This window comes from Lynx canadensis, chromosome A1 (genome assembly GCF_007474595.2).
Source record: "Lynx canadensis isolate LIC74 chromosome A1, mLynCan4.pri.v2, whole genome shotgun sequence".
NCBI classification, from domain to species: Eukaryota; Metazoa; Chordata; class Mammalia; order Carnivora; family Felidae; genus Lynx; species Lynx canadensis.
The window spans coordinates 196,351,322-196,370,905 of NC_044303.2; the positions used below are offsets into that span (position 1 = coordinate 196,351,322).

At 50.2% G+C, this 19,584-nt stretch overlaps 1 protein-coding gene across 2 annotated transcripts in view; it reads left to right on the forward strand.

Annotated features, from left to right (window-relative positions):
• Positions 1–16,262, forward strand: part of ANXA6 (annexin A6) — a 51,272-nt gene extending 35,010 nt beyond the window's left edge. The window contains exons 20-26 of one of the 2 annotated variants that reach the window (XM_030329017.1): positions 465–518; positions 6,499–6,516; positions 7,279–7,372; positions 8,495–8,590; positions 9,966–10,024; positions 11,374–11,496; positions 13,443–13,894. In XM_030329017.1, the coding sequence (XP_030184877.1) occupies positions 465–518; positions 6,499–6,516; positions 7,279–7,372; positions 8,495–8,590; positions 9,966–10,024; positions 11,374–11,496; positions 13,443–13,502 (504 nt within the window). In that variant the 3' untranslated portion in view covers positions 13,503–13,894. Of the gene's footprint in view, positions 1–464; positions 519–6,498; positions 6,517–7,278; positions 7,373–8,494; positions 8,591–9,965; positions 10,025–11,373; positions 11,497–13,442 lie in introns of both variants that reach the window. The other variant, XM_030329026.2, reaches the window with a different exon arrangement.
• The last annotated feature ends 3,322 nt before the right edge of the window (positions 16,263–19,584 follow it).

Below are 19,584 nucleotides of genomic sequence, written 5' to 3' on the forward strand. Positions count from 1 at the left end.
ATGACCTGAGCCACCAAGAGCCAGACACTTAACTGATTGAGCCGCCCAGGAACCCCTCACTGTTCAGTTTTCAAAGCTGGCTTGGTGCCACCTTCTCCCAGCAGGCCCTCCCCAGTGACCCTCAGCCCAGCTTTTTGGGCCCCCAGCTCATAGGGCAAAGCCACGTGGGTGACCTGCATATGACCCACAAGCTTCCTTCACCATCGCCTGACTTCCTGCAACCCGGTCGCCAGGCCCCGACACACAGCACTGCAAGCTCATTATGTCCGAGTCGCCCTGAGCTAAGTGCCTTCAGGTTTAACGTTCACAACAGCCTCGCTCTGAGGGCAGGATTATTGCCCCCATGTGAAAGCTGAGAGAAAGGGTTCGGAGAGCCAGAGTAGCTGAGCCAACGTCCTGTGGCCGCTGAGGGGCAAAGAGGGTGGATGTGTGGGGACTGATCTTTCTCACTGGTCCTGCTGCAGGGGAACCGTGAGGAGGGAGGAGAAGACCGGGACCAGGCCCGGGAAGATGCCCAGGTGAGAACCCCCCAAGTGGCTCTAGCTGACATCCGTCCGTGCCAGACCCTGGCTGTCTGGGAGTGGGGAAGGCTCCTGGCAGGGACATGGCTGACCCTGGATATTTAGACTCATGGACCCCTTGCACCTCTCTACCCCTTAGAAGCAAGACTTTGAGTGTTTTCACAACTTCCAGAAAGATTCTCACGACTGTGGTGCTGGTCCTACTGGCATTTCCTGGGTGAAGAGTAGGCTGAGAGCCCTCAGACCTTCAGAGCTGAGAGGGCCTTATAGATCATCTGGGTCAAACTCCTCATGTTACAGTGAGAAAATGGAGGCCCAGGGAGGATGAATAACTTCTGAAAGTCACACAGCAAATCAATGGCCCAGGTAGAATTGACCCAGAGGGAGCAGGTCCAGAAGCTTGCTGGGAAGGGGTCCTAAGTGCTAATGGTCTCGAGTTTATTATTTATGAAATGGAACCAAGATTGAAGGAAGTGTCCTGGGAAAACCTAGAAAATGAGTTCATCCGGGGCTGGGATCTTTATCCTGCTCACTGATGTATCCAAAGTGGCACATGGTCAGAGCTCAGTAAATATTTAATATTAAATGAATAATGGAGTCAAGGGCTCTCTTAGGTCTCTTAGCTGCTCTGCTTCTGTCCTGCTCCTTAGGCTGGGGCGCGTGAGGTCTGGAGGCTGGACAACCCCAAATCCATTATCCCTGAGAGTCCTTATGGTTGGGCAGTCCCTCCTGAGGCCGTGTGCACTGTCCCCACTCACCTGTGCCTTGCTCCCAGTACCCTCTGGCCTGACCCAGGTCCAGGCATTGGGCACAGACACCACAGACTGGGATCTGGCCCCGCTTCCTTTACAGTTGGTGGGTTGAAAAGAACCCTGATGGATTGGGGGTGGAGGCACCAGCTCCGACCCCTGCTCCGCCAACAGAGAAGTGGGGAGTGTTATACCAGCATCTGAGCTGCGAGAATCCTTAGCTATAACCCAATGGTTACGAAACTATAAAATGCATACCAATACAAAGCATGATGCTAAGACTGTTTTATACTTTATCATATTCCCTTTTTTACGGGAGGAAAATGAAGCTCCTATCCAAGGGTTTGGTTTCTAAGTGGCTGTGGTGTGACTTGAATCCAGGCCTGCCTGACTCCAAAGTTTATGCTAATACAGGACCCAGTATGGCAATTTCCCTGCAGCTTCCAGACCAGGTGGCTGCTGCTTTCCAGTTGTGCGGCCCTTGGTTTGGGATGCAGGTGTCAGAAGCTGCAGGGCTCCGTTTAAATGTGGTTTTCCAGCTGCATGTGGGCGTATTTATGGGGGCTAGCCTGGGAACCCAGCCCCTGGGGCGGCCTGTTGAGGCCACATTTCGTTCGCTTATTCAACATATGTGTATTAAGTACTACTACGAACAGTCTCATTGTGCCCTTGAGGGTATTTGAACGTGGCTTCCTCCTTAGAGCTCACCCCAAATCCATCCTCCACCCTGAAATTCATCCTCTAGGGAATGAGTCCACCTGGGGCCTACCTATGGGGCTGTGCTTCCAGTTGTGGCCAGCAGGGGACAGTGGTGGGCCACACTGGCTAACAGTGCAAGGACGAAGGGGTGAGAGAGAACCTGGGTGGAAACACAGAGGCCTGCCCAACTTAGCTGCCCGTCCAGATTCACAGATGCTAGACCCTGATTAGTCTTCATGTGGGCTCATTTTCTTCGAGCCAGAATACTTGGTTTCAAAAGTAATACATATTCCTCTGTAGAGCCTCTAGAAAATAGAGACGAGCCAAAATAAAGAAAGAAATCCATAACCTACTAGTAATAGCCATTGCTCGTATTTTGGAATATATCACTTTAGTTGTCTTTTTATGTGTATATAAAAATGCATTCCTGATGTATAACAGTTAAAAATTAATATTCTGTGAGTACTGTTCCTATTGTTTTTAAAAACTGACATCCCTTCATGGCCATGTACTATTCCATTTAAGAAGCTACCAAGCTTTCTTTAGCCAACCCTCTTCCTGCTCACCAACTCTTCCATCATATGCAGGAATGTTTTCCTTAAATAGGTTTCTAGAGGCGAAATGGGAAAGCCAGAGGAAAATGTATACAAAAATTGAAGGCGTTTGGTCTGTAGAGGGGCACCTGGGTGGCTCAGTCAGTTGAGCGTCTGACTCTTGGTTTTGGCTCAGGTCATGATCTCACAGTTCATGAGATCGAGCCCTGCATCAGGCTCTGTGCTGACAGCACAGAACCTGCTTGGGATTCTCTATGTCCCTCTTTCTCTGCCTCTTCCCCGCTCATGCCCTTTCTCTCTCTCTCTCTCTCTCTCTCTCTCTCTCTCTCTCTCAAAAGAAACATTTAAAAACAACAAAAACAAAAATTGAAGGCATTTGGTCTGCAGAGCCAGGTTCCTCCTAGAAAGATAATGCATATCAGTACTTGGCACTGTTTGTTTTACACCTTCTCCTTCCCACACTCTACCCTGGGTTTCTAAAACACCCCTGAGCTCTCAGAAGTCCGGGTCTGTTATTACAGTGTGTGTGTGTGTGTGTGTGTGTGTGTGTGTGTGTGTGCGCGCGCGCGTGTGTGTGTGCGCACGCGCGCACGCAGTGTTCACCTGTTGCCCCATAGGGATTGCTGATAGCTTCCTTTCCATCCTCCCCATGTTCCAGTTTGAGCAACAAATAATATAGGCAATCTAATTACTGGAGACTCAGAGTGAAGAATTGGTGCCAGTTTGGGATACCTCAATCCCCAGGCTATTATTGTTAATATAACAGTTCTATTGAAATATAATTCGTATACCATACTGTTGACCCACTTAAAGCCTCTACTTCAGTGACTTTTAGCATCTTCACAGATTGAATGCAACCATCACCACCATCAATTTTAGGACATTTCATCACCCCCCAAAGAAACTCTGTACATGTTGTACTTATTTCTCATTTCCTCCCAACCCTCCAGCCCTGAGTCACCACTAACTTACTTTCTGTTTCTATAGATTCACCCATTCTACACATTTCATATAAGTGGTGCCATACAATATGTGGCCCTTTGTGACTGGTGTCTTTCACTTAGAATGTTCAGTGTTCATCCACGTTTATCATATATCAGTACTTTATTCCTTCCCACTGCCAAATAATGTTTCATTGTATGTATATATCACCTTTTTTTTAAGTTTATTCATTTTGAGAGAGGGAGAGAAAAAGAGCACATGTTTGGGGGGGGGGGGGAAGGATGGGGGCGGAGAGAGAAAGAGAGAATCCCAAGCAGGCTCCGAGTTGCACAGACCCTGATCTCGAGAACTGAGAGATCATGACCTGACCCGAAATCCAGAGTCAGACGCTTAACTAACTAAACCATCTAGGCACCCCTTTTTTTTTTTTTTAATCCATTCATCAGCTAACTGACATTTGGGTTATTTCCACTTTGGGGCTATGCAGAATAATGCTGCTTGCTATAAACACATGTATGTGTTTGCTTTAGAAAATTTTTTTAATGTTTGTTTATTTTTGAGAGACAGAGACAGAGCACGAGCGGGGGAGGGGCAGAGAGAAGGGAGACACAGAATCCCAAGAGGCTCCAGGCCCTGAGTTGTCAGCCCAGAGCTCAACGCAAGGCTCGAACTCATGAATCATGAGATCATGACCTGAGCTGAAGTTGGGCACTTAACCAACTGAGTCACCCAGATGCCCCACATGTATACATGTTTGTGTGTGCACATATTTTCATGTCTCTTAGGTACATAGGAGTGGAATTGCTGGGTCCTATGATAGCTGTATGTTTAACTTTTGGAGGAACTTCCCAGATTGATTTTTGCCCGAAGTAGCTAGGCTAATAAGGAAAAGCCTTTGTGTCAAATGTTTGGAAAATTATTTTAGCATCCCACTGCATTTTTCATATTACACATATTACTGTCTTAAAGATGCTTTGAAAAAACAAATATGTCTGGGGTCCTCTGGCTCAAATAAATGAAAAATGACACGTCAGATTCTTTTGAAAAGAATGCTAGCATTTTTAGCACCACTTTTTAAAAATTGTGGTGAGAAGCACATAACACATAATAAAACATGACACATAGTAAAAGTTGCCATCTCAACCATTTTTAAGTATACAGTTCAGTGACGTCAAGGACATCCACGGTGTTGTGCAGCCATCACCACCAGCCCTCTCCAGAACCCTTTTCAACTTGTAAAACTGAAACTGTGTGCTCATTAAACAGTAACTGCCCATCCCCCTCCCCCTGCCCCGGCAACCACCATCATACCCTCTGTCCCTGTGAATCGCACTACACTGGGGACCGCGTGCAATTGCAGTCAAACAGCATTTCCCTGTTTGTAACTGGCTTATGTCACTTTCCGTAATGTCCTCATGTTTCAGCCAAGTTTTTAATATCAAAAGGGGTGAATAAAAGCCAAAAGGATCCCATAATCCCAGTAGCCCCAACAACACCTATCTGACATTAAAACATAAAAAGAACGCATTTGCACATTGAGAAGATGTGAACATAAAATCTCCAGAAAAATAAAATGCACAAGCTTTCCCAGCCCTTCTCTTCAAAGGTAACCACTGTTCATCTTGACTTGTGCCTCTAGCTTGGCTTACCACCAAATACGTAAGTGTGACTGTGCATTTACCTTTCCTTAGCTAAACTTTTTTTTTTTCCTAAAGATTGGCTTTCCAGGCCTTTTTTCCCCTAAGTTTATTTGCTTATTTTGAGAGAGACAGAGAGAGAGCACAAGAGGAAGAGAAGCAGAGAGGGAGAGGGAGAGAGAGGATCCCAAGCAGGTTCCTCGTTGTCAGTGCAGAGGCCAATGCGGGGCTCGATCCCACAAACTGAGATCACAACCTGAGCCGAAACCAAGAGTCGGACACCTAACCACCTGAACCATCCAGGCACCCCGTCCCCAGCCTTTTCTTAGCTAGATAAAAGGAACATTATTATACACATATGCTATCCTTAATTTTTTTGCTTAATTTAAAGGGAAACTCTCCTTATCAGTCTACTGTGCTGATGAGAGTTTCCCTTTAAATAATATTCTTTTTAATAGTCGCATGGATTTCCATTATTGGGTAGCCATAGTGTGCTTATCAAATCATCGGGCTATTAGTAGTTTCCAGTTTTTCTCTGTCACAAAGTTATACTGCAGTGAACACCTTGTATTATATCTTGAATGGCTTTGGCCAATCTATTGATAAAGGCACACTCCTAGCCACGTAACCGCTTGATCAAATGGCAGGTGCATTTAAAATTCTGAAAGACGTTGCCCATTTATATACCGGAAAGAGTGAAGGCTATTGTGAAGTTTATAAAGAGGATGGTTTTGGTTTGCCCAATAGAAAAAAGTGGTTGGCAGAGTTTCAGGGAAACAGGCAAGGGCAAAACCCAGTCTAGGGAATACAGGGCTGGCTGTATTTTGTTCCCAGGCACTCCAGGGCGCTGCTGCTTGCCTAACAAAATAGTGCCCTAATGACTCAGCGTAGCACAGTGATTAAAAGTCACCCTTGTAAAATGACTGGACAGCTGGCATCGTCCCACCTGATTTTGGCTTTGTGCCCTTCTCCCACAAGTCCCCTCCCTTCCTGACCTCAGCTTTCCTGTCTCTCCTGCTGTAACTTGAGGGGGTGAAATGACAGGTCTCAGACCCCCTTGTGGTAAAGGGTGTGGGGAATTCAGCACTTCTCTTCCTCTAACTTCTGGGCGGCTCTGTGGAGACAGGCGAGCTGAGGGCTGGAGTTGCCCTAGGTGGCTGGGGGTGCCAGGTAGAGTGCCCCGTTCTGTGTCTGCCCCGACCCCTCAGGTGAATACTTCAGAGTTAACTCCCAGTCCTCTCCCCCTTGTGGGCTCTGGCCCAAAGATCAGGGAAAGGTGTTTTCCCTCTGCCCTGCCCCTGCCCCCAGGGCCCCAGAGCCCCTGAGCCACCCTCTCCCAGCCTCCTCTGACTCAAGCCTTCCCTCTCTCCCTCCTCTCTCTCCTCCCTGCTCTCAGGTGGCTGCTGAGATCTTGGTGAGTGTCCTGTTCTTCGCGGGGATTTTCATGGCTTCTCTGAGCGAAGGCTGAGTGACTGTGCCTCTGGAAGGGCCAAGCGGCCAGTCAGGCAGTGGTTGGGGCTGCCCCCAGGTTCTCTCTCCCCCCTTCAGGGCCTCTTAAGAACCCCACTGGGTAAAAAATGGGCCAGGCAAGTGTTTCCCGCATTTCAGCCGCTCGCCTGCCACATGAGTTGTGCCACACGCCATCAGCCGTGGGTAGTTTTCTTTAAAGGGGCCCTTTTGAAATCTGAGATGAACTCTTAAAGGGAAATTTAATGTCAATACAAATGGAACTAGTGGCTGGCTGGAATACTATTGTGGAAGCATGTATATGTGGTGTGTCAAAATACATGTGTCCATTTACCGCACTTGGCTAAACACTGGCTAGGCTGTTTTCTTTGCACATGGACAGACACACTTTCCCAGAGGGGCTTTCAGAAGGGCTTAAGGACAGAAGAACTCTGAGTCCCCGTGCCCGGTACCTATTTGCCCTCCCCTGGGTCCCAGTCTCGAGGTCCTGAGGCCAGAGTGGAAATGCCTGGTGCTAAGCCCCTCTGTGTCAGTCCGGAGGGTTCCTGGGAACTGGCGGTGGGGAACGTGGAGGCTGAGGAAGGAAGAAGGGGCCAATGTCAGCCTCCTTAGGTAGTTGCCCTCAGCCTAGGCAAAGACATGAAAGTGAATAACCAAGGCCTTCTGGTGTCTTCCCTCCCAACTCCTTGCCCCCACCTGGGCTCTGCAGGAGATAGCAGACACACCCAGTGGAGACAAAACTTCCCTGGAGACACGTTTCATGACGATCCTGTGCACACGTAGCTATCAGCATCTCCGGAGAGGTGAGGTGTCAGTCCCTTCCCTTCCCAATGTAGCAGGAAGCTCCCCAGATCTGATGGGAAGCTCCCCATTCTCTCTGACAAGAGGAGCCGGTTGCCCACTCCTTACCCCAGAATATTGTAGCTGGTGCCGAGTCAAGTCCTGGCTCTACCACTAACGTTCAGCCCCGGACCAACCCCCTTCACCTCCTTAGGGAAGCAGGTGGGATGCCTGAGATAAGGGATGGCAGGTGGCTTCCGCCTCCAAGGCCACTTCAGTAGATTGATAGTGGCTGCCTAGAATATTGTGTTGAAGATTCGAAGGTTCAGTGTCATGAACCTTTGCTGATGTCTGCCGGGAACAAGGCAATGAGGGGTGCTAATGGCACAAGGACCGCCTGCACCTCTTTGAGCCCCAGGCTGTCACATGCACAGGGCACACCAGTACATGGTGGCCCTGACATTAGGTGCTCAGTGAAGCACCCTGTCCACTAAGACATTTTTCTTTTAACGTGCATTTGCCTGGCACTCAAGGTGCTCTAGCTTAGTGGCTAAAAGAATGGACTTGGGAGCCAGATTGCCTCGATTTGAATCTCCCACTTACCAGCTGTGTGACCTTGGGCGAGGTAGTGAATATCTGTGCCTTAACTCCCTCATCTATAAGTTGTGATTTTACACGGTTACACGATTGTTGTCAGGATACGAAAAATATAATGCGTGAAAAGCCCTTTGGGCGATGCCTGGCACTTAGTAACTTCCTCAGGGTCATCATGATGATTACTTACATTAATCTCTATCCCAACTTGACACAGGAGGAAAGGGAGGCCTAGAAGGGGGAAGGGGAATTACCCAAGGTCATTCAGTGAGCTCAGGGCAGACCTTTGCTAGGACCCAAGCTCCTTTTGCTATCCCAGCCTGGGTAGAACTGGTCTCAGGCTCTGGAGCCGTGTCTGACGTGACACAGATTTGGCTCTGAGCCCAAGGAGGCTCAGTGAGTCCTGCCCAGTGAGTGCACTTAGGCCTGGGCTGTGGCCATACCTGCTGCCCCTTCCCCCTTTCCTGGGGCATGGCCTGGGGGGGAGAGGAAGGGTGATCTCTCCCCTCCCTCTGAACTGAAGTTCACCCACTCTCTTCTCTTGGGGCCAGTCTTCCAGGAGTTTGTCAAGATGACCAACTACGACGTGGAGCACACCATCAAGAAGGAGATGTCAGGGGATGTCAGGGACGTGTTTGTGGCCATTGGTAACTATTGGGGACCAAAGGAAGGGGATGGACGTCCTGGGGAGGCTCTGGGGACACTGGGAACGTGGCCAGATTCCCTGGACAAGTGTGGCCATGGCAACTTCCTAAGCTACTATTACTGGAAAATAACCCCTGCTGCTGCGGGGGTCCTGCCAGTGTGTGGTTGGTGGGGTAGCGTGAGGATTTGTTCCAGGCTGCAGGGCAGGATGACGGAACAGCTTTCCCTGGGGACGTAATGGGGGGCGGGGGGAGGCATGGCAACATCGGGTAGGGGCACAGTGTCCTGCAAGACTAGGGTGTGCACACGCATACTATACATGAGGAGTTGGGAAGGTTAGTGTACAATGCGATCTTTCCCCTGGGTTCCTGAGCCAGTGCATGGCCACATCTTGGGTGACCATGCCCTTGGGGTATGCAACTCCAGCCCCTTGCCCCCTGCCCTCCTCCCAGAGATACCTTTATATCCAGAGTCGTTCTGGCTTTCTGGCACTAGGGTCTGATTCCCTCTCCCTGAGCTGCCTGAGACACCCTTGTGTGGGCTCTGGGGCCTTGAAATCCAGCAGCTGCTGAGGGCTGGAGACCCCCTGGGCCTTGAGAAAGGGCAGGGACCGGCAGAGCCAGGCAGACGTTATCTGGGGTGGTGACGGGTGGGGGGCAGGGGCTGCCAGTGAGGCTAGAGGGTGTGGGCTCTGGGGCAAGAGTCAGCCCCTGGGATTCACAGTTAGGCCAATAGACACCCATTCTCTGGCATAATATTCCTCCAAATCAGTAGTTCTCAAACAGTGGGCTGCACCAGAGTAGGGAAGCCAACCATTCTGATTTGCACTAAAACCCCGAATGTCCCGGGCAAAGTGGGTTACCTCCCTTCAGAGTGGCGTTCTCAGCCCATCTGGGGAGGGCCGTGAGAATTTGCATTTCCACCAAGTTCCCAGATGCTGCTGCTGTAGCTGTCCAGGAACCATCCTTTGAGAATCGCCACTCAAAATATTTCTTGAATGAGTCTGTAAGGGTGGAGCCTAGAACCCAAGTTTTCAACAAGCTCTCCAGTGATTCTGATGCACTTAGAAGTTGGAGGTCCTGTGCCTTGGGCTTCTGAGGGTTTCTTCCCTTTGTGTCCTCCACTCACCTTGGTTAGCTGCAGGCACCTCAGCAGGATTGAGCTGCACCCCAGTGAGAGCCAGGTCTAGGATGAGCGGGAGGAGGGGCTTCGGGAAGGGGGAGGGAAGGTGTCAGGCCCTGAGGACGAGCCCAGGGTTGGCAATGCCCTGCAGGCCCAGGCGGGGGGGAGAGGAGGTGGGCAGATACAGCCGGGGCCCATAGTCTGGGCACGCCACCTCTGACCAAGTTTCCTGCGTCTCTCTCCTCTTCCTACCAGTTCAAAGTGTCAAGAACAAGCCTCTCTTCTTTGCCGACAAACTGTACAAATCCATGAAGGTAAACTTGCGTGTTTGTTCCTTTCCCTTCCTGCCCTTGTACTCACCCGCAAACATGGGTGTGTGCAGTTCCCCGGGTCAGGACTCGTGGCAACTGTGTCCCCCCACTTGGTATTTACCAGCATCTGCCTCATGTCTGGCTCCACGATAGTAGCTCTCAAGTAGGGGTGATTTTTGTCCCCAGGGGAACATTTGGCAATGTTCAGACGCAACCTGGGGAGTGTTGCTGTCCTCTGATGGGATGGGAGCGGGGATGCCGCTCAGTAGCCTGTAATGCACAGGACAGATCCCGCAATGGAGAATGACACGGCCCCAAAGGCCAAGGTTGAGAAACTTGCTCTGGGGACATAGGGCTGAGTAAGGCTCAATCTCTGCCCTCTTGGAACTCACGTTCCAGTAGGTGACACAGTGTCACCTCCTATGATGAATGATCACAGAAGTAGCAAGTGCTGGGCTCTGGGACTAGCTCCGGCTTCCTGAAAACCCCAGCCACTCTGGCCACCTTCTCAGCCCAGCAAAGGGACTGCCCTTGGCTGCTCACAGAGCCTGGGCAGGCTGTTTGGTGGGAATGAGCCTGAGACCCCTCTCGGCCTACAGTCCCCAAACATCATGGCCATTTATTGAGCGCTCACCACGTCCAGCTTTGACCCCCAAGTTGGTGTTCCTGAGCTGCGTGGGGGCAGAAGTGGGCCGTGGCTGCCCACACATCCCATGTCATGTGCCTGCTGCACGGGCCCCCTGTTAATTTCCCAGGGCTCCTTTATCAAATCACCACAAATTGACAACAGAGATTTTATTTTTTTGTGGTTCAAGAGGCCAGCAGTGAAAAATGAGGGTGTTAGGTTCCTTCTAGGTGCTCTGAGGGGAAAACTCTCCCATGCGCCTCTCCTAGCGCCTGGTGGTTGCCAGGAATCCTGGTGTTTCCTGGCTTCTGGATGCCTCCGTCAGACTCTGCCTTATCTTCACATGGCCTTCTCTGTGTGTATGTCCATGTGTCCTCTCTTACAAGGACTCGAGCTGTTGGATCTAATCCTGCCCTAATCCAATATGACCTCAACTCATTATATGTGCAAAGACCCTATTTCCAAATTAGGTCACATTGTGAGATTCCAGGTGGATCTGAATTTGGGGGGCATACTATTCAGTTCATACAGGTTGGTTTTGCCTGTCTGGCCAGTCCCAGGCACAAGGGAAGCAGGGTCAGGACTACTTGTGGAAGACAGAGGCGGAATACCCCAGCCTGGTTTGGAGGGAAAAGAGAGACAGGCAGACAGACACCCATGAGCTCTTGTCTGACCTGACCCTGTTTCTTCTCCTGCCCTGTGTCTCCTTCTCACCTGGCTCCACCAGGGTGCTGGCACAGATGAGAAGACCCTCACCAGGATCATGATCTCCCGGAGTGAGATTGACCTGCTCAACATCCGGCGGGAGTTCATCGAGAAATACGACAAGTCTCTCCACCAAGCCATTGAAGTAAGGGGGAGGGGTTAGAGGTCAGTGGGGCAGGGGGCGTGAGTGTCAGATCCCTGACCATGAGAGTACAAGTCCTTTCTCTTCCCATAGTCTTTTTCTCAAGGAGTTCCCAGTCAGGACATTGATAAATGAAAGACCTACTTCATCGTGTATACCAAAATAAATTCCAGATGGCTCGAAGGTTTATAAGGAAGATTTCCAGATAAAATAGCCTATTTTGTTTTTTGAAGATGACTTTATTGAAATATTATTTATAGACCATAAAGTGCACCTGTTTTAAATGTTTATTTATTTTTGAGAGAGAGAGAGATCGTGAGCAGGGGAGACATAGAGAGAGAGGGGGACAGAGGATCCAAAGCAGGCTCTGTGCCGGCAGCAGAAAGCCCACTGCGGGGCTCCAACTCACAGACTGTAAGATTGTGACCTGAGCCAAAGTTAGACTCTCAACCAATGGAGCCACCTAGGTGACCCAGTATTTTTTTTAACAAACTTAATGAGTTGTGCACCATCGCCACAATCCAGTTTTAGAACATTTCCGTCACCCCACTAAGATCCCTTGTACCTTCTTACTTATTCCCACCCCTGCCCGCCAAGCAACTTTGTGTCTCTATAGATTTGCCTTTTCTGGCTATTTCATAGAAATAGAACCATGTGATGTGAGATCTTTTGTATCTGACTTTTCACTTACAGAGCCCATTTTTTTGGCTTCGAGGTTGGCCAAGATCTTAAAGTTTGATACTGGGCTTGGCCGACAAGACTGGGAAATGTTATAGCAGCTTCACACAGATTTGGTGGGGAGGATGTACATTGTTAGCACATCTTTGAAGAGTAGTCTGGCAGTTTTCAAAATGTTAAATGCATACACTTTGGACTTGCTGCTTCTGTATGTGGGAATTGATCCTATAGACCTAGCTACACATGTTCCCAAAGATGTGTAAGAGAATATTTATGTACCAAAATATTGGAAGTCCTCTGTACAGAGCTGGTTAAAGAAAGTATGGTACACCTATATGATAGAGCACGATACAACCATGAAAAAGCTTGAGGCTCTATCTGCTGATTTCGGATCTCCTCTAAGCCAAAAAAAGTATGCCCAGAATAGTGTGAGTGCTATGTGTCCATTTGTGTAGAAAAGGGACATTCTACACATATACATATTAGCATATGCTCAGATTGTTGCTGGGAACCCACACAAGACAACAGTAATCGTAGCTCTCTCTTGATTTGGGGAAAGAGAAGTCAGGAATGGGAGATTTTTATTGTATCATCTTTCCTTTGACTTACATCGTTATTTATAATGATGGTTTTTTAAAATGATGATGATTTGATATAATGATGAGTTTACCAAAAAAAGGGAAAAAAAGCATATATCATAAAAATAAAAATGACAGGAGCCACTCTAAAAAGAGGGAGAGTCTGGCCTCCCACAGTTCTGCTGGAGGCCAGATATTATGTGTCAAAAACACAATGACATTCACATAAATTCCTGCAAGGGCCTGGTACTCAGTAAGTGCTCCACAGTGTCTGTTCAAATAAGGAATCTCATTTGCGCATGTGTTAATGGCTGTGGGAGGAGGAAGGGAAGAACAGAGGGCAGGAACACTTCACAGAAGAAGGGGCATCAGAGGCCAGGCAGGATTTGGGAGTGGTGCAGAGGGCATGCTGGACACAGGAGTGGTAAGCATTAAAGTAGGAAGATGAACCTAGATGGTCCCAGAAGTGGGGGAGGGGGGTGAAGCCACCAAGCTTCATGGGGGTCAGACCACAAAAGGCCTTGAGGCCAGGCTGAGAGCTTGGACATTTTCCTGAGGGTAGTGGGGAGCCACAGAAGGGACATAGTCACATTTGTGTGTTTGGGAGACATTAGGCTGACAACAGCTGGGAGGAAGGGGCATTGAGGCCATCAGGATTGTTTTAACTCATTGCTCTTCCTCTGCTCCTGCCAGGGTGACACCTCTGGAGACTTCCTGAAGGCCCTGCTGGCTATCTGTGGAGGCGAGGACTAGGGCGACCAGCTTTGGCCGGCACCTGTGCCGAGAAATGGTCAGCAGCACCAGCCGCCATGACCGAGCCTAACTGCTCCAGCTCCAGAGACTAAGGAAGGGACAGGGGTGGGGGGAGGGGGTCAGGGGTGGGCTTTTGTCTTCAGCTGGGGTTTAGGAAAGGCTCCCACTCCCACAGGCCACTGAAGGCCCAGCACGGTCACTTCTGCTCACATGTGAGCAACTGAAGAGCCGTAGCCACAAATCCCGTCCACCTCCACTCCCCATCTTCCTCTTCAGCCCTTCCCAGCTTCCATCCCTTACGGCAGCCCTTGCCCTGCTTTGGGCTTTGTCAAATCCAAAAACATACTGAGCCTCTGTCTGTGAAATGAGTGAAGCGTGTGCTTTGAATGGCAGCGTGTGGTGGCAGGTGCCGATTAAGTGTCCTGGGGGAGAGAAGGGTCGGGTCAATGCCTTCCAGCCAATTGCCAGTCCCCCCACTGTTTCACCACTTGCCCCCATCCAGAGAGATGGAACCGGGAGTCTGGCTACCTGGGTTCAAATTTGCATCTGCCACGTGTATGCATTCTAGCTTCAGGCCAACCTCTGTCCCTGCCTGAGTCTCTACTCTCTTATCTACAAAGTAGGAGAGTTGGATGAAAGGATGTTGGCTTTCTCTAACATTGACAGTGTAAGATGTGCCCCCAAGTCATTCCCTTTCCACTTTCCTCTCTAACTAGAAACAGACATACAGACACATAAACATATTTCCCACGGGGTCTGTGTTTTTGACCTAGACCTGCCGCTGGATTGTCCTTGTGACAGCCTGAGGTATTCACCCACCCAGGAGTAAGTTCTACCCTCATGCTCTTGACTGGGAATCCGAGTGAGAGTCTGAGCTAACATCTAGCCTGGAAAGGCTGCCTCAGTCCCCACCAGGTCTCAGATACTCCCTCCTCCCTCTGCTGCCTGGACGTGTCTCTGTGCATTCTTCATTCATTACAACCAAACCAAAACTTCCTCTTTTGAGCTCTTCAGGGGCACCAGATGTGATCGTGATCTGGGGAGGCCCGCGGAAAGTTTCTACTTTGTGAAGATCACTGATAAGCAGCAGCTTCTCCGTCTCCCTTCCATCGGATGTGTTTCTGCTCTGAGACTTGGGTCTGAAGTTGTCTGGTGACGGTGACAGAGGTGCGAGGGCGCCTGCTGACTGGGGGGCCCTGCTCCCTATCCTGACTGGCCTGACCTACTTTGACAAATCAAGTGTGTCTGCTATAGTAGCTGTGCAGGGAGCACGGGGTTTGGGAAACTTGAGTGACCTTGGGCCCGCCACTGCCCTTACTGGGCCTCAGTTTCTACGTTTGTACAGTGAGGGGTTGGATCCAACAATTTTTTTTTAAATTTTTTTAAATGTTTATTTGTTTTTGAGAGAGAGAGACAGAGCGTGAGCAGGGGAGGGGCAGATTGGGAGACACAGAATCCAAAGCAGGCTCCCGGCTCTGAGCTGTCAGCACAGAGCCCAACTTGGGGCTCGAACCCACAAACCATGAGATCATGACCTGAGCCAAAGTCGGACGCTTAACTGACTCAGCCACCCAGGCGCCCCTGGACCCAGTGGTTTGAAAGAGTCCTATCTTCATCTCTGCCATAATGAGGCTGAAAGCAAGATGGTTTATCTTGTTCTGTCCTCCACTTTCTTCCCTCCACCAGGCTGGGAACCCACATCCCAGGAGAGTCAGCTGAGAGCTTTTTTGGGTATTTACCCAACTTACTGCAACTATTATCAAAAGACAAATTAACAAAGTAGTTAAAAGCTGTGGAGTCAGGCCCTTGCCGCTAACTGACCGTGAGCATCGCATTTCTGAGCCTCAGTTTCCTCATCTAGAGAACAGGGCGTCCAGTTCCACCCATCTCTTAGCCTTTGAGGAGGAAATGAGGTAATGCAGGGAAGTACTCGGCAGGGGCCTGCCTTGCCCGGAGTCAGCTGTCGGGCACCACCTGCCCAGAGCCAGGCCCCGTTGTAGGAGGCTGGTAAGTGGATCCCAAGATGTTTTCTGATTCTGCTATCAAGTCAACTGCAGATCACAGAGGCACCCAAAAACAAACATGAAAGCACCTTAAAAACATGTGCCGAGGGAAGAACAGTTCTGGGAGTGGCAAGGAACGAGTGATGGAATCGGAGGGAATAGAAGGGGGAGGCCCTCTGAGGCCAAGGGGAACACACAAGCAGAGAGGCCAGGAAAGTCTCGAATTCCCAGAAACCAGGAATGAGGATAGCTGAAACTGATCACTCGCAATGTACAAGCCTGTTGTAGTTCCTCAAGGTGCAATTTTCACTTGCTTTTCAGTTAAGGTGGGTTGCATTCTGGGATTGGTCTCTAGTAGGAGGGAGACCCTTAGGGCTTGTGGGATGAGGCAGACGGCATTAGAAATGGGAGTGTGCACCCAACTATGGGGGAATGTCAGGATTTTATGTTACACCACAGGGGAGCCTTTGGAGGTTCTTAGAGGGAAGGTATGCATCTAGCCACACACTTGAGAAAAACCAACCGTGTGAGGGAAGGGTGGCCAGTTGGAAGGCTAGTTGGACAGGTGCCTGCAGAGCAAATCACATTTTTTTTTCCCTTGGAGCTGTGGCAGAGGAGGCAGCAGCCACTATTCAGAATCCCTGCACTTCATTCATTCGTTCTTTCGTTCATTCATTCACTCTTGCAGCTTACACTTCTGGAATGCCTCCTGTATGCTGTGCCATATGTGGTGGATACTAAAGATATCAAAACTTAAGACTGTTGCCTCCTAATCCTTGAGAGCGGACATTTGAGTGTCCCTGTCACCCAGCTTACTCCAAAATACGCTGTTAAATGACACCGGAGATTGCTTCTGTGGCCAAAGTTCAATGGAGAGAAGTGGTGGGGGACTAAATTAAAACTAAAAGGAAAGAGAAAGCAGAAGCCCAAACCACTGCTGTCTCAAAATGGGAGAAAAGGAGGATGGTGGTGATGTTCTAAGTGTGGAAGGGGCCCTCGGAAAGTCTCACCTCCCTCTCCCTCTCACAGACAACTGTCCCAAGGGCACTTAGCGTTTCTGCGGCGGGCAGAACTGGAACCCTGCAGTCCTGCCCCATCTGGTGCTCTTGGACCCCCGCCCGTGTCTTCTCCCACTGTCTTCCTTCTTCCCCCTTCTGCCACGGGGCTTCTCTCTCAGCCTCTCCCCAGCTCCGCCCCTTGCTCTTCACCCGGCCTCCTGCCTCCAGCCCTGCATTTTCCGTTCAGAGCGAACCCTTCTCAGAAGCTCCAGACTGGGAAGCTCCAACCTCGCTCTTTGGGGCCACAGGGAAATATCTGAAGTGACTGGCCGGAAGGCAGTTGCCCTTCTAACCCGAGCAGAGAGCCGCTATTTGAGAACTGCCACCGCCACATTTCCAGCTGTTGGACAGCGGTGTGGGAACTGCTGGCTATCTGGAACGCCCTGATGTTTACTGTGCCCCAGCTTTGCTGAGAATAATGGGTAATCCCTCGGGAGGAGGGCAAGGGTGATCACCCTTACTCTAATGAGGAAACCAAGGGTCCAAGCGGTCAAACAAACTGCCTGAAGGTACAGGACACATGTGGATTGAGCTGGAAATGGTCTTGCAGCTCATCCAAACCAACGCTCTTGTTTCAGGAGTTCAAAAATCAAGACCCAGTGACCATGGTCTTACTAAAGGCTAGGTCTGGGGTTAGCACCTGGGTCTCCTGATTCCTGCTCTGCTCACTACTCACAGGTCTTCCTCCTCTTGGTTACGGAAGCCAGGCTGAGCTGAGAATGGGAGGGAGAAGTGTCAAGTTGCCCAACCCGAATTTCAGAACCCAAAAGCAGCACATCGGTGTTCTAACAGGCCTCTTAGACCTCAAGTTTCCCCAGGCAGACTTCCTCACTTTACAGTTGGGTTAGGCAAGCAGGAAATTCTAGTTCTTAACTGAGCCCTCTACTCAGAGGTTAACCTATGGAGGCAGGCAGGCTGGCTGGATCAAATCCCAGTCAGCCACTTAGAAGTAGATAAGTCACTTGGCCTCCCTATGCCTTGATTTCCTCATCTGTAAAATGGGAATGACAAAGGTCACTATTTCACAAGGTTGTTGTGAATCAAAGAAGCCAATGTATGCACATCTCTGAGCACGCTATCTGGGACATAATAAGAACTCAATAAATATCAGCTCTTTGGTATTAATAAGTAGGCTAGGTTCCATTTCATAAAGGAGAAGAACCCAGAAGGGGAGTCTAGGCTAAAGTGTGGACCTTACCCTCCAGGCCTTGGCCAGCCCCAAAGGTGCAAGGGACAGGAGTAGAGATGTCCTTTAGAAAGACATCTCTGTGGCCAGTGTGAAGAAGGAAACGGGCTGGGAGACCATTGGACTGGCTTGCAGTGTTCCTCCGATATAGAAGGATGAGGACAGGAGCCAGGGCAGGAAAGCAGACATGGAGAAAAGAGCCTTAAGAAAAACATGGGGGTGTGAGAAACCAAGGAAACTGCCCAATCTGCCATGGGGGATTAGAGAGGGAGGGAGATACAAAGCCAGAGGTAATGTCATTACCCGGGAACCCAGAGGCAGCAGGTGCTTTTACAAGCAGCATGTGAGGCCGGAGACCTCCAGTGCAGGCCATCTCACTGCCCACCTCTCAGGTGAGAACTGGAGAAGCCATACGGGAGCTGTCTGGCAATGGCCCCTTCCCCTGGGCCAGCTGTTGTAGCAGTTTGCAGAACATGCATTTCCTTCTGTGGGACAGTCTCCCCCCCCCCCCCCCAGCTACCCCCATCTGCCTAGTGTGCTGCCAGCTGCAGCCAGAACCACCTAGTGGCTACCTCATTGGGATGGCCTTGGACCTTGACCTGGAGATAGCCATGGGCGGGGCTGGGAGGGCCTGATAGGTGAGCAGGGAGGGTGGGGAATGGATCTAGAGATCCCAAGTCTGTGCTGGGCTAGTGATTTTTTTTTTTTTAATTTTTTTTTTCAACGTTTATTTATTTTTGGGACAGAGAGAGGCAGAGCATGAACGGGGGAGGGGCAGAGAGAGAGGGAGACACAGAATCGGAAACAGGCTCCAGGCTCCGAACCATCATGGGCTAGTGATTTCTGTTCTCCCACACGGCTGGTGTCCACTCAAAGCCCCCAAATCCCATTTATCACACACACAGAATTCCACATCACTGCCAGTCATACCCATGGGGACACACCATGTATATCCCAGAATCAGAAGCACACTGCTGGTAATACACACACAGAAATGCACACTGTGGACCACACGGGAAGATAAAATGATTAGGCCCACAAATACGCCGCTCAGAAATACAGATACTGTTGTCCATATGCGTACTACACAAAACTCCTCACACAAGTACCTAGACTCGCCTTTCACACGCACTCACCAGAGCATGTATGCACTCATACTTTCCTTGGCACACAGCCTTAGTGTGTGGCACACAACTCCGGGAATCACTGACCTGCCTGCTCTCGGGTATGTTCTTCGACAGCAGAACAAACAACCAGGCTCTGTGGAGAGCAAACTTTGCGCCCAAATGCTCTGGACTTGAGCTCTGCTCCTGTTTGCAGCCCTGCTCTGGGGGAGGCAAGACCAGCTCCTTGGAGAACCAGGCAGTAAGCGGGATCCACCTTTGAGAGGAACGAAATCCCCAGGGAAGTCTTTGTGGAGTAGTGAGGCTCAACTGAGTGAAATGTAAAGAGGCAGGAGGGAGAGATTTGCTGTCAACAGCCCCCGTCCCGACTCAGTCCACTTTTCAAGGAGTGTTCTAGAAGCTGGCGGTGAAAGGGTTAACAGTGCCACTGCTGCACACCCCACCTTCGGGCTTTGGAAAACCTGAGTGCAGGGATTTGCCCAAGCGGAGTCAGGGTCCCTACGTCCCCGCTTGCCTTTTAGCTGTCCCCAGGACAAAAGTCCCCAGGTGAGTGAGATGGAAACCCAAAATGAAACTTTGCTAGGCTTCTCCCACTCGAGCCTTGTCACTGTCACTCTGGTCAGCGGCAACAGCAGCGGCTCCAACTCCACCCTCGGCATTGCTCTCCAAGGCCTGGTGTCCCCTTGGGGGTGCACTGCGTTCTCTGGGGCA